Raw genomic sequence first — 13,137 nt, forward strand, 5'->3', positions numbered from 1 at the left:
CCCAGCCTCTATGCGGTCCCAGAAGCGCTGGCAGATTGCGTCGAACTTGGCCTTGAATGCCGCCGCCCAGTCCTCTTCCCTCTGCTGTTGCAGAGGTACCACTCTGTCGGCGGCCATCTTGGCAAGGCAAGGCCTCGTGGTGCTGTCATGGCGGCGTGGCCCGGGTCTGTGTCCCAGAGGTATGTTTCCTATGCTGGAGGACCGGGATGACCCCCACCGGTCCAGGGGGGGGGACAGGGGCCCTTTCGCAGTGAAGCCCTCAGTCTTGGCGGGGGGAGAGCGGGCGTCTCTCCTGCTCCCGCTTGCTGACTAGGCCTCCGATGGTCGTCGGGCATAAAAGTCTTGTTTCGCCGCTTGAAGGGTAACATCCTGTTCCTCTCGGCATTCCCCATCGTTTGCTGGCTCTATCGGCCCGCTTAAGTCACGCTTGAGTCGGGGAAACCGGTTAAACAGCGGAGTCATGCAGGAGCCCACAAGGATGTCGACCGCTCGGCTCTGCGGTCAGGCCCCGCCCCCCATAAGTTTTCACTTTTAAAACTTTATTCAACACCTTTAACTTGTGTTAACATTTTTTTTTTAATGGGATGCTCTATTTAAAAAACAAATCACATTGCAAAATGGTTGCTCCCATTACATGCATCCTAATCAGTACAGACGGCTGTTGTGCATATGAAGCTCAGAGTATCCCTTTAAATATAACAGAGAAGTAAATACATTATGACTGTTTAAAGTTCTGTAGATATTGTTGACATCTGCTCATCAGCCACCGCTATAACCCAGCTCGGCTATGTGATTCCTATTTTTAAGGAAAGCTCAGAAGTGACAGTTCCACTTTCAGGTTGCTGAAGTAAGTACTTTATGTGTGAAGAGTGTTTCCTCTTTTTCATTTTACAAAAAGTGCAGATTTTAATAGAAATTGACACGTTTATAAATTAACTTTGTTACACTCCATGGCTTTCAAACAGACAACTGGCCCTGTTAATTCCTGGTTTGTTTAGATCATTGGAGCTAAACTCAAGAGGCAGCAATTGCTCAGAGCATCTGTCTTGCAAAGACTTCTCACTGAGCTGCATTGGGAAGTCTTTGAATGGACAGCCACAGAAAGTCTGTGCTGAGGGCTTATAAAGGCTAGAGACAGCAGATCAGCAGCTGTTGCAAGCAGTTTTCAAATATGTGAAAAATGCATGACTAAATGCATGCATGCTTTCAATGAGGGCATATGTACTAAACAATTTTTTTATTTGGCAGTTGGGTGTCACTTATAATAATGTAAAGCTATTTTCATTTATTTATGTATAAGTTGATAGCACCTGTTGATAATTTCTGGAAAGATCTCTTTACTTGTTTTAGAGTCTAGTTTAGAACAGTTGGAAATATTAACACAAATATTTATTCGTAATCTGGAAGTACAGCCTGGGAAATATTGTGGGAAATATTATTTTGTATATTATTGTTACATCACAGCACTACTGACCATTGATTCCTTTACAGTATTGAGATGGCAAGCCCTTCCACGTGGTTCCTTATTCTCTCCATGGTCATTACGTGCCACTGCGTTCCCTTGTGGTATGACCGAAAAGGGGTGCTGGCAGAGGAAGATAGTCTGAGAACTGGAGGCAATATTATTCTTGGACCAAGAGAGCTGGAGGCCAACAGAAATTTAATGAAAATAAAAGCAGTAGAACTTAGTGAAGCAAAACGTACTGAAGCATTCCCTCCCAGCATGCACTTCTTCAAGGCTCGGGACCTCATCCAACAGAGCAAAGTTTTCAAAATCTTACGAGAGATGCCTAAAGGTAAGACATACAAATATTGTTTATAATACTTGAAGTGTGTTGCTAAAAGATCAAGGTGAAAGAAATTCAAGCCAGATTAGCCAGGTTGAACATTTCCCATATTTTGGAGGGTTTAAGTTTTTTTGGCAAAGTTTTATTTTTTATTTTTCCAACCACTTGTTGTTAATGAATATTTGTTAATGAGTTGTTAATGAATATTTGTTAATGAGTTGTTAATGAATATTTTGAGAATTTGAGGATGAGGATTGGAGGAAGGCAGATGTGGTTCCTATATTCAAAAAGGGTTCAAAAGGGTTCCTATATTCAAATAGCTTCTGTGGCTGGGAAAATATTTGAAAGGTTATTAAGGGATAATATTCAGGAATTCCTTGAGAAGAACATGGTTATCAGCAAAAATCAGCATGGTTTTATGAAGCACAGATCGTGTCAAACTAACTTGATTGGGTTCTATGAAGAAGTAAGTAGAAGTATTGATCAGGGTGTTGCAGTGGATGTGATCAATTTGGATTTTGCCAAGGCATTTGATACAGTTCCACACAATAGATTAGTGTTAAAACTCAAGGAAATCGGTCTAGATGAAAATGTTTGTTCTTGGGTAGAACATTGGCTTAAAAATAGAGTATAAAGAGATGTCATTAATGGTAAATTTTCAAGCTGGACAGAGGTGGCAAGTGGTGTCCCTCAGGGTTCTGTTCTAGGACCCCTTCTATTTAACATATTTATAAATAATCTTGAAAAAAGTATTGAAAGCCATGTTTCAGTGTTTGCAGATGACACAAAACTCTGTAAATTAATACAATGTGAGCAAGATATTACTTTGCTGCAGAGGGATTTAGGTAGACTGGGGGAATGGGCACTCAAATGGCAGATGAAATTTAATGTTGAAAAATGCAAAGTTATGCACTTCGGCGTAAAGAATGCACAAGCAACGTATACCCTTAATGGAAGCGAATTAGGGATAACAACACACGAAAAGGATGTGGGAATTGTTATAGACAACAAACTATGCAACAATGTGCAATGTCAATCAGCAGTGGCTAAGGCCAGTAAGGTATTGTCATGCATGAAAAAGGGCATTCATTCTCGGGATGAGAATATTATTTTGCCTCTTTATAAATCACTGGTAAGACCACATATTGAATATGTTGTGCAATTTTGAGCACCTGTTCTAAAGAAGGATATTATGGCACTAAAAAATGTACAGAGGCGGGCTACAAAATTAATAAAAGGAATGGAACATATCGGCTATGAAGAAAGGTTAACAATTTTTTTTTGTAAATATTTTTATTGTTTCTCCTTTCATCGTTCAATCATATAAAAGCTGTCAGACTCGCAGGTCTCCTTAACGAATTATAATGCAAGGTAAGTCATCAGGCCCACAGTGTTGTCGGACTCGCAGGTCCCTTTTGTCGGTTTAGTTATATTTCTGATTGGACAAGTATTCGAGTGTAAGATGGTTGAAAGCACCCCCAATACCTGCGTGCTTAGGTGTGCGTGGGGGGCAGGTGGAGTGAAAGTCTCCAGGGCAGTTGGAGCTTAGTCCGTATGTTGCTGTCTTTAGCAAAAGTGAGAGTTAGCTCCTTCTATCCTTGTCTCCCTTAACCCCTTGTTATGTCAGGGCCCAAGGTTTTTTTTTTACTGTAAGAACAATAAGGATGTGGAATTCTCTGCCTGAAGAAGTAGTTTTATCAGAGTCCATACAGATGTTCAAACAGCTACTAGATGCATACTTGCAAAAACAGAATATTCAAGGATATAATCTTTAAATGTAGGGTAATAACTGCTTGATCCAAGAATAAATCTGACTGCCATTCTGTGGGCAAGAAGGATCTTTTTCCTAGCTTGTTGCATAATTGGAAGTGCTTCAAACTGGGTTTTTTTTTGCCTTTTGGATCAACAGCAAAAAACAAATGTGAGGAAGGCTGAACTTGATGGACGCAAGTCTTTTTTTCAGTTATGCAACTATGTAACTATGTAACAAGAATAGCTTGAATTTTTTAAAATTCATTGTTTTGTTCTCAAAACACAAGGACTTGTTTCTATGCTTGTCTGTAAAAAGCTGCCATTAAGAATACAAAATATTCATATCTAGTAAATGTTGGCATATATAACCCCCTAGGGATGTAGACAATTGTCCAATGTTCTCATTAAGTGCCCCGCTATATATTATATATTATTTGATAAAGGACAGAAATAGCTCCTTTTAATATCCTATAAGAATGAATAAAATGGTAAAAATGGTAAAAAAAAAAATAAAAGGGAAAAAAGAGAGAAAAATGATTCAAAATAGATTTTCATATAAGTCCTGATTGTTAAATGCCTCAAATGTCTTAGATTTCAATGCATTTTTGGTAATTGACGTTAACCCTATACCAATTCCCCAACCCTATACCAACCTTACTTATAACCGTATTTTTACACTAACTCTACACCTAGTCAGACCTCACTCCTAAGCCTAACCCTACACTAGTTAACCGAGTATTAACCCTTACCGTACAGAAATACTAATCCTCCACTAACACACACCCTAACCCAAATATTAACCCTAACTTAGAGGGATTCAATCTGTTGACGTTAGTACTGATATCAGCAGAGGTATTCCCTAGCTTACAGAACAAATCGAATTGTCGTTTTGGAGCAATTGCTTTATATTAGGGATGTGCATGGGCAAACTACTAGGGTTAGGGTAGGATTGGGGTTAGGTTCGGGGTAGGGTTAGGTTAGGGGTAGGGTTAGATTCCTGTCATCATTCCGTTAATTTTCTTACCCTCTCTTGTTTTGCCACTTTTTTAGAAATTCAAAGCACTTTGGCAATTCGGTTCAGCACTTCGGCAATTCGGGACTTAGGCAATTCGACATTCTGAAGCATCCAAATGTTCAAATTGCCTAAATTCGGCCGAATTTAAATTCGGACCCAAACGAATTGCAAATGTCTACTTTATATTGAATTGTTCACCTTTTTTTGGATCATCAGAAGGAACATGTGTGAAAGTTAGAACGTGCATGGACTTGAGTCTATTTTCTATCTAGATTACTCTGTAACTTTGAAAACATCTCACGGACTCTGGAAAATATTTAGTCTTTACTTTTTATATTTATTAAATGCAATTGAATGTAATAAAATATCTTTTTTTTTTTTTTTTTTTAACATGAACATACATTCAACTCTATTATAATTGCTTTCACCTGCAGGGGCTGTTTTACATATACATGACTTTGGAGTCCTGAGTGTGGATTGGCTGGTGAAGAATGCCTCCTACCTTCCTAACTGTTACATCTGCTTTACTGATGCCAGTGGAGTGAGGTTTCGGTTCTCTAAGTCAACTCCTTTGGGACCTTTGCCCCTTGGCTGCTCAGATTGGGTTCTTCTTGAAACCTACAGGAAGAAGGTAGAAGATGTTGTAGAATTTGATAACAGGTGAGTGGCATACAACATGATTTTACGGACACACGGGTACTAATCATGCTTTATCTAGGGCAGCAGTGACTTGTTATATATTTTCCGCTTGGTTCCCCATTTAAAGAGCTCATCACCCTTCTAGTGTTGGGAATATTTGCCTACATCATGTCATATATGGCAAACCTTGCTGCAGAAGTTGTTATAGAGAAACCATATAATGACAGCTGCCTTAGAATGCAATTACACTGTTTACTTTGACTGCACATGCACGTAGATGTGCATTGGCATACCAATAGACCAATTACATAGAAGCAGGTCTAACACTGTTTCTGTGCTTTTTATCAGTTCATTGAGGAGAAGCCCTAATATTGTTGGCTGGTTTGTTTATAATTATAAAACATAATATAAAAACTGCAGAGAGGAATTGGTTCAAAATTAAAATATATATTAAACAATCAGTATGTAATAACTTAATAATAATAAATGATAGGAGCTCAACCCATATGCCATCACTACCATGCCCCTCTGTAGACGATCTGACTCTGGACTCTCTGTCTGTGCATCATTTATGGACACAAAGCAATAACGTAATAACAAGCATCATTCCCGCTTTTGCACAGGATCGTCATTGTTTTTCTTGGTCTTTCACAGACATCAGTTGATTGCACGTAGGGAAGAGCTATAAATTCACAGCCCTCCCATCTCTCTGTGTCCAATTGTGGTTATTTCAGAGGAGTCTCACTATTGCTGCTGAAGTTGCTTTGTTCGATAGTGCTGTTGTCTGTTCTCCTGACCAAGCCTAGCTCTTGACATCATTTGCTTTGTGCTTGACCTTGGTTCTGTTACAACATTCTGTCTCTCTGGTATTCTGACTTTTGCCTGTACCCGTTATTCTGGTTTAACCTCCTTGGAGGAACTATTATCATTAAACACAGCCATTCTAAGTACTGGTGATACAATCCCTGTCTCTCCTGCCCTTTCCTTTGCCTTTTGGATTACGACCTTCTAGTTCTCTATAGTTCTCTAGTTACTCTGAGAATAGAATAGCAAATGTAGAAAAAACACTGTCTGAACAATGTGCAATTCAAATAAGAAAACATTTCTTTCCAGCCAGTATTAAGCTACTGTAGAAATTATACTAGAAACAGAACTAACTACGACTTTCTACTACATATAAAAACAAGTCAAAGAAAACAGTTTTATACACAATAACTTTAGTAAACTGTATGGTTATAGTGCTTAAAGTGTTTCTTTATTCAAGCAGTTCCCTGTATAGAAGCAGTAATTGTTAAACTACTAAAATCAAGAACAAAAAGCTTGGATTTTAGAAACAACCAGCTCTATGTCTTAGTTATATCCAGTGTAAAGAAATGTTCCTCACCGATCTGCATTCACAATTTTCTTTAAAAAGTTCTTTTGGCCATCAAAATCACAAGCAGTGATTTAACACTTACTGACTGTGACAAAATGGCTTTTGTCACTGGGTCTGCATGTGACAAACTGCCCTGCCCCCCTATCTCTTGGACGAGCCGGATTGCTAGCCTCTTACCCTGGGATGCTGGCCCGTTAAGTCATGGGGTCTTAAGGCACTTGGGACAGAGCCCTCTGTCTCTGAATCACATCATTCGCCTTACTTGCTTGGATTGTTCATTTCCCCTGTTACACTCGTATGTGGGTTCGTGCAGTTTAACTTCCATTACAGCTGGTGAACTTAAACTTTACTCGACGTTATTGAGAACTGTGTTCGTGGGATCTGAGCACTATTCGCCTATAATATGCGCTCAGATCCAAGCTATCTGGGAGTTCCCTTGCTGAGAGACCATCATAAAAGGGCAGATTTTGGCCATCAATAAACACATTCGTTTTACCCCTTCATGAAGTCTCGACTCATGTTTGGGGAAGTGGGAGCTATAAATCACTACTTCACTCTTTTCAGCTTGGATTTCAGGAGACGCTACAAGGATCAGCGCTGCACGGATAGCAGGATCCTTTACATTGACCATGGCTTGACAAAGTCCCAAGTTGGTGTCGATATGTTGCCTCTCTTGTTTGAGGACTAAATATGCTTCACTAAGAAATGATTATTATTATTATTTTATTATTTATATAGCGCCAGAAAATTCCGTAGCGCTGTACAATGGGATGACTGCAGAGTGCTAAGAGATTTTTTTTTACTTTGAATTCAGTTGAGACTTTTAAACAGAGGACCTCACACATAAACACCTGACTCTAAAATCAGAGTATTTTAGGAGGAAGTCCGTGACACAACAATTTGGAGTATATACTCAAGCTGTTATGTGCCCCATTTGGTGTATATTTTTTACACAAGACACATTGTTGGAGGATGAACAGATGTAAATTTTAATCTATTCAGTTTGATCACTTTGATCCATATGTACTTGTATTTCAGCCTCATCCACAACTTAACACTACTCACGGATACACCAGAGCTGACATACCCAACACAGGATATAATCTGGCGCCGGTTTGAGGAGGCATTTATATCAGCCTCTGGCCTAATCTGCTATGCTCCTGTGTTCAAGGCGTATACATATGAAGGTCTCCGTGAGCTGTATGACGATAACATCCAATATATAGAGATGAGAGCCATGCTTCCCCCGGTCAGTTTCTGTCTGTAAGAATCTTTATCTTTTATTATTTCTAGTAGTTACAATTATTGACTAACTTGAAAGAATCCCCACAGATCTATGAGCTTGATGGGACTATCCACGACCGTTCCTGGATGCTGACCATTTACAGAGATGTGACTAAGCAGTTTATGGAAGCTCATCCAGACTTCCAAGGTTTGAAAATCATCTTCACTGTCCACAGGTAAAATGTGGCTTTGTCTGCATATATAGTCATAGTTCATACAATAGCTTTGTACTTCTATTACGTGATACAAATATTTTGCCACCACTCATAGAATCACAAATGAAAAATCTGATACTTAACTTCTTATGGGGTGTTTGTTTTTTGCAACCTTCCCAGAGACCTATACCCAGAAAACTATAATTGCACTCACAAGATGTAGACAATATGTAGACTTAGGGATGCCTCCCCTGATGGCTTGGGGGGATTTTTTTTATTGAACTTTATTAGTTTTTTTGCACATTTTATTCAAGTGAGATCCATGAGGAAGTGTTAAGTGCCTTCTTGATAATGTGGGTTTTTGTAGCACTGATAACAATATGGGAGTCTTTACATTTCCAGGCATGAGAATGTATCTCGTGTGAAGGATGCCGTGCTTGTTGCCATCAATCTGATGAAGGAATTCCCCGATATCATGATCGGCTTTGATTTGGTAAGTGTTGACCAATAAAACGCTGGCCAGGAAGAGGAAACTACATGTATATTTACACAAGTCACCTATCTGCCTCATTCGTGCATTAAGACAAAAACAATGTAACACAAATCTATGGTATTCTGGAAGGATTGTCAACTTCAGAGAACTGTGTACTCATGTTATATGTAAAACTAACTGCAGCCAAAATAAAGGCAGCAAGGAAGATCAGGTCTCCATACACTAGTGCTGACTGCAGCATCCCAGGTACCCTTGAATGCTTAAGACAAGCAAGCAGTGAGGAAAAACCAGCCTTGAGGAAAAACTCCTCGATGATTGAAATGTTACCCTGTTCATACTATACTTCGATAAGAATTTCAAATTTTGAGGTCAAATAGTCAAATTGAATACAGTGCTGACAATTTTTTCCACATTGGCAATTTTGACTTAAAATGTGAAATTCACTTTGAATTTCCAACAATTCACAGTTTAGTAAATAACCTTGTTGATATTTAACCATTGACACTATACCTGTTTTGGCCAATGCCAACCAGGCTAATGGGTTCGATTCATGTCTCTCCCAATAGCAGATAATTCATCCTATCTCTGATTTGAAAATTGTTGTATTTTTCCAGGTTGGTCAGGAGGATGCTGGGAATTCTCTGTACCAGTTACGAGATGCTCTCAACCTACCAAGTTTGATGGGAGTCAAACTTCCATACTTCTTCCATGCTGGAGAAACCAGTAAGAAATTGCTAAACGTATTATGATTTTTAAGTATGCAAACATTAGTCTATCACTCAATTGTTATTCTTTTTAGTGCAAAGGGCACTAATAACTTTATATAAATGGCCTTCGTGCAAATATCACTATGAGCCATGCTCACATGTATATGTAAATTTTACAGCAGTAAGGAGTCATGTGAATTACAGATTAACGGTAACGAGAGATGCAGCATATCGCAGAACAAATTTAAAGTGGCGCTGACACTGCCACTGGGGGTTCTTGGCCCCCCTGGCAGGTAAAGGTGCCGATGTACAGCATTGAAATCTATGGAGAGTACAGTATTGGCGTCTATGTAGAATCCCACTGGTGACGGCTGGTGTGATTGTCACTTGTAGATGGGGAGAGCTACGCCCAGTGTCTAGAAGTGTCAGGTGTAGGAAAAATACTAAAACAAAGTAGTTTTAGAAGAGGAGTTCAAATTAGTAACCAAAAATGGATCAATGTGAATAAATTAATGGCAACTGTCTGTTGTAGAATACAGATTTTAGCAATTTTCAGTTCACAGACTTAAATTCAGTTGAATGGTTAAATACATTTTCTGTCTTGTTCTCCTGATGTTCATTATAACTGTAGTATATGAAATAGTGGCTCATGTGTCACTCTTTTTTCTGGCAGGCTGGCAAGGGATTGATGTAGACGAGAATGTATTGGACGCGTTGCTGCTAAACACCTCTAGAATAGGCCACGGGTATGCCCTTGTCAAGCATCCAGCGGCCCGTGAAATGTCCCTTAAAATGAACGTACCTCTGGAGATATGTCCTGTGTCCAATCAGGTAATTCAAACTGGCATCTTCTATAAAAAGCCAGTAATTCCCTTCACTCCTCCGCCATTGTCAGCCGGCAGGGAGCTAATGCGCATTCTTGGACTGTATTTGGGGTTTTAGCTGAAGCCGGATGTTCTAATGCAGAGCGTAAGGACGTCCAACTTCAGTTAGGCAACCAGACGTCACCTAACCACTAGGAAGTGCCTCTAGTGGCTGTCTGGTAGTTAACCCTGCAAGATAATTAACGCAGATTCACAATAAATGCAAAAATCACAATTGCAGGGTTAAAAAGACTGTGACAGTGCACAATCAATGAGCTGAAGTGGTCTGGGTGCCTATAGTGTCCCTTTAATTATCACTGCTGTATGAACCGTGCAGTGACAGTTATCTTTTTATCAGATTCTTGTGATTACTTGAGATACATATTAGAAGAAGCAGTAGGGACTTTACATGTGAATATATATTTTTTGTTTTGTTTTTTCAAGTAGTTTTTTTTTTTTTGGTGCATATTTGAAAAGAGTAGTCATGTCCTTTAAATATATATACTGACCTGAAGTTAAATCTCTCATTACCATCTTTTGTTGAACGCAAGTTCTACCCTGTATTGGGTCAATGAGAGCTTTTCGCAGCAAGTAACAGGCCTGATTTTTAGGTTTCCTTGAATTGAACATTTGTCTTTCAGGTACTGCTCCTGGTGAATGACCTCCGGAATCATCCTGCGGCCACACTGCTTGCTGAAGGACATCCAGTGGTGATCAGCTCCGACGATCCATCTATTTTTGGGGCTCAAGGTGTTTCCTATGACTTTTATGAGGTTTTCATGGGAATTGGGGGCATGAAGGCCGATTTGAGGACCCTAAAACAGTTGGTTATGAATTCTATAATGTAAGTGACAATTTTTGCTTTTAGAAATGATCATGGTGCAGGCAGTATTTGTGTGCAACATTACTGCTTGAAAGACAACCTATACAGATAAATTTGTCATTATGTGCTAGGGTGCAGTTACACATACAGCATACATGACTTCGTTAGCCCAGACCTCTGTTCAAGACTCAATAATGTGAGTTAATTACATCCATCAGCTCGCACTGTGTGCTGGTGACGGATGATAACAGCCTCTTCTCTTGCATGCAGCATTGTGAGTGCACTTGCAATGTGACGCCTGTAGAAAGTTTAGTGCCTTATTACAATATTGTTACCCTTCATTCCGTCTCTATCTCCTTATTTGATGTTTAATTTAATCCCATCTGTCCTTTCCCTCCTCAGCAAAAGGGGGAGGAGTGTTGGCTTTAGGGGCGAGATAATCTGTGACTTAGCTCAACGTGAACACCATGCGCATGCAAGGTGTATAATTTATTGGTTAACAAAATGAAAAAGTATGACACGGTGTAATGACAGTAAAGGCAGGGAAACAATCATGGACAACTTTGTATGGCACTAGATTTAAGGTAAGTTTTAGCATTAATGTAAATGATTTTCTAAAACAATATATAAAAATGCAGGGGTGGGGAGGTTGGTCGGGCTATTAGTGCCAATATTGCTGCAATGTGGTAACAATGTTTTGTTACTCTTTTCCTGTACTGTTTTTTTTTTTTTTTTTTTTAATACTCTTTTGGTATAAAAGTCTAAGTTTAGAATATGCAATGTGCATGCATTTATTATGAACCTGAATTGCAATGAGAACTTGAGTGAGCTATAAATATTGGATGATTAAGTAAACTAGGATGTAGCTGTAGACATTTTGTTTTTATTTGTAGATATTGTGTGCACATTGCTGTATAATTTATTGTTTTATTTTTCATAGTCATAGCGTGTATTCTAATTGCATCCTTAGATTTAGAGGTTCATAACTTATGCACAAATTGCCGTGGTTTGTGGACACAGGAAGTAATATATATTTTTTCTGTGTTTAGTTACAGTGCTTTGTCTCAAGAAGGAAAACAGCGAGCTAAAGATGTCTGGCAGAAGAAATGGGACATGTTTATAGAAGATCTGGCCAAGGATAACTTAGATATGTAAATATTAGAGATATGCCTCAGACTCACTTGGACCCTTATTCAGTGTAATGTGAAGCTAACAGAAGAACATGGTTGAAAAAACCCAAAGAAGATAACTTCACAGGATTTTGAATAAAGGTCATGAAGTGAGAGTTATGTGTGACTGGGAAAGTGTGTGAGTGCATGCGTGAAAGTACAGGATGTGCGAAGAGTGAAAAATGAAGAGAAATTGAGAGCAAGGAGAGAATGAAGGAAAGGAAGAACCAATTCAGATAGCAGAAGGTGTGAACGGTGCATTAAGTGGTCTGTTCATTAAAGTATAGTTGTTTTTTCTTTTGAGATGGTACAATCAGTCATCACTGTGCTCTTTAAATTACTCACAGTTACTCATATGAAGTCCCATATATTGGGTACATGATATAGAATAAGCTCCATTATCCTATGTGATGAGATCCTGTGTTATGAGTTACCTGCTCTGCCTCATCCTGCATTTTTTGGGTGCTTAGTAACCCTACCTCTTATGAACTCACCAATGCTAAGGCAGAAATATCATGAGATGTTGATGGGTCTTGAGGACAGGCTTGAAGAATACTACTTTAGTAAATAGATGCCTGATGTAGGAAAGCAGAGTGTTTGAAAAGCAAAGAGAGAACTTGTGGATTGTGAGAGAAAAAGAAAAATTGCCAAAGAAATAAAAGAGAAGAATGTATAAATTAAGCCAAGCATTGAAAAACAAATGATCTGACAATTTTAAATATTATAAGGGCGACTGAATAACATTATATTTCCCAGGACTGACCTTTAGCCCAGAAAAAAAGGATATGAAAAAAGTTGCTCAGAAAGGCCTGAAATTAAACGAGTAACATGAAGTATGTGGAAGATTTGTGTAGGGATACCTGAGATTATGGGAGCAAGTTTTACAAATATTTAAAGAAACACTCTGGGCACCAACACATCTTCATGGTCCACTATTCATTCTTTATTTTCATCCCTGTTCAAATTAATTTAGTTTTTGCTTAAAAAAATGAAAAAAAGGTGTTGCTGTTTCCTGAAGCCTAACTCTGCTCCTTAAGGAACACTATACCGTTAAGAATATAAAGCTGTATTCCTA

General features: G+C 38.9%; 1 protein-coding gene across 3 annotated transcripts in view; it reads left to right on the plus strand.

Moving 5' to 3' along the window:
* ADA2 (adenosine deaminase 2) overlaps positions 1 to 12,289 on the plus strand; it is a 62,659-nt gene extending 50,370 nt beyond the window's left edge. For 2 of the 3 annotated variants that reach the window (XM_063447651.1, XM_063447652.1), the window contains 9 exons: positions 1,492 to 1,796; positions 4,989 to 5,214; positions 7,607 to 7,817; positions 7,901 to 8,028; positions 8,410 to 8,500; positions 9,115 to 9,223; positions 9,881 to 10,038; positions 10,712 to 10,914; positions 11,943 to 12,289. In XM_063447651.1, coding sequence (XP_063303721.1) covers positions 1,492 to 1,796; positions 4,989 to 5,214; positions 7,607 to 7,817; positions 7,901 to 8,028; positions 8,410 to 8,500; positions 9,115 to 9,223; positions 9,881 to 10,038; positions 10,712 to 10,914; positions 11,943 to 12,048 — 1,537 coding nt within the window. In that variant the 3' untranslated portion in view covers positions 12,049 to 12,289. Of the gene's footprint in view, positions 1 to 594; positions 848 to 1,491; positions 1,797 to 4,988; positions 5,215 to 7,606; positions 7,818 to 7,900; positions 8,029 to 8,409; positions 8,501 to 9,114; positions 9,224 to 9,880; positions 10,039 to 10,711; positions 10,915 to 11,942 lie in introns of those variants that run through there. The other variant, XM_063447653.1, reaches the window with a different exon arrangement.
* Positions 12,290 to 13,137: the final 848 nt, after the last annotated feature.

This window comes from Pelobates fuscus, chromosome 3 (assembly GCF_036172605.1).
Source record: "Pelobates fuscus isolate aPelFus1 chromosome 3, aPelFus1.pri, whole genome shotgun sequence".
Lineage (NCBI taxonomy): Eukaryota > Metazoa > Chordata > Amphibia > Anura > Pelobatidae > Pelobates > Pelobates fuscus.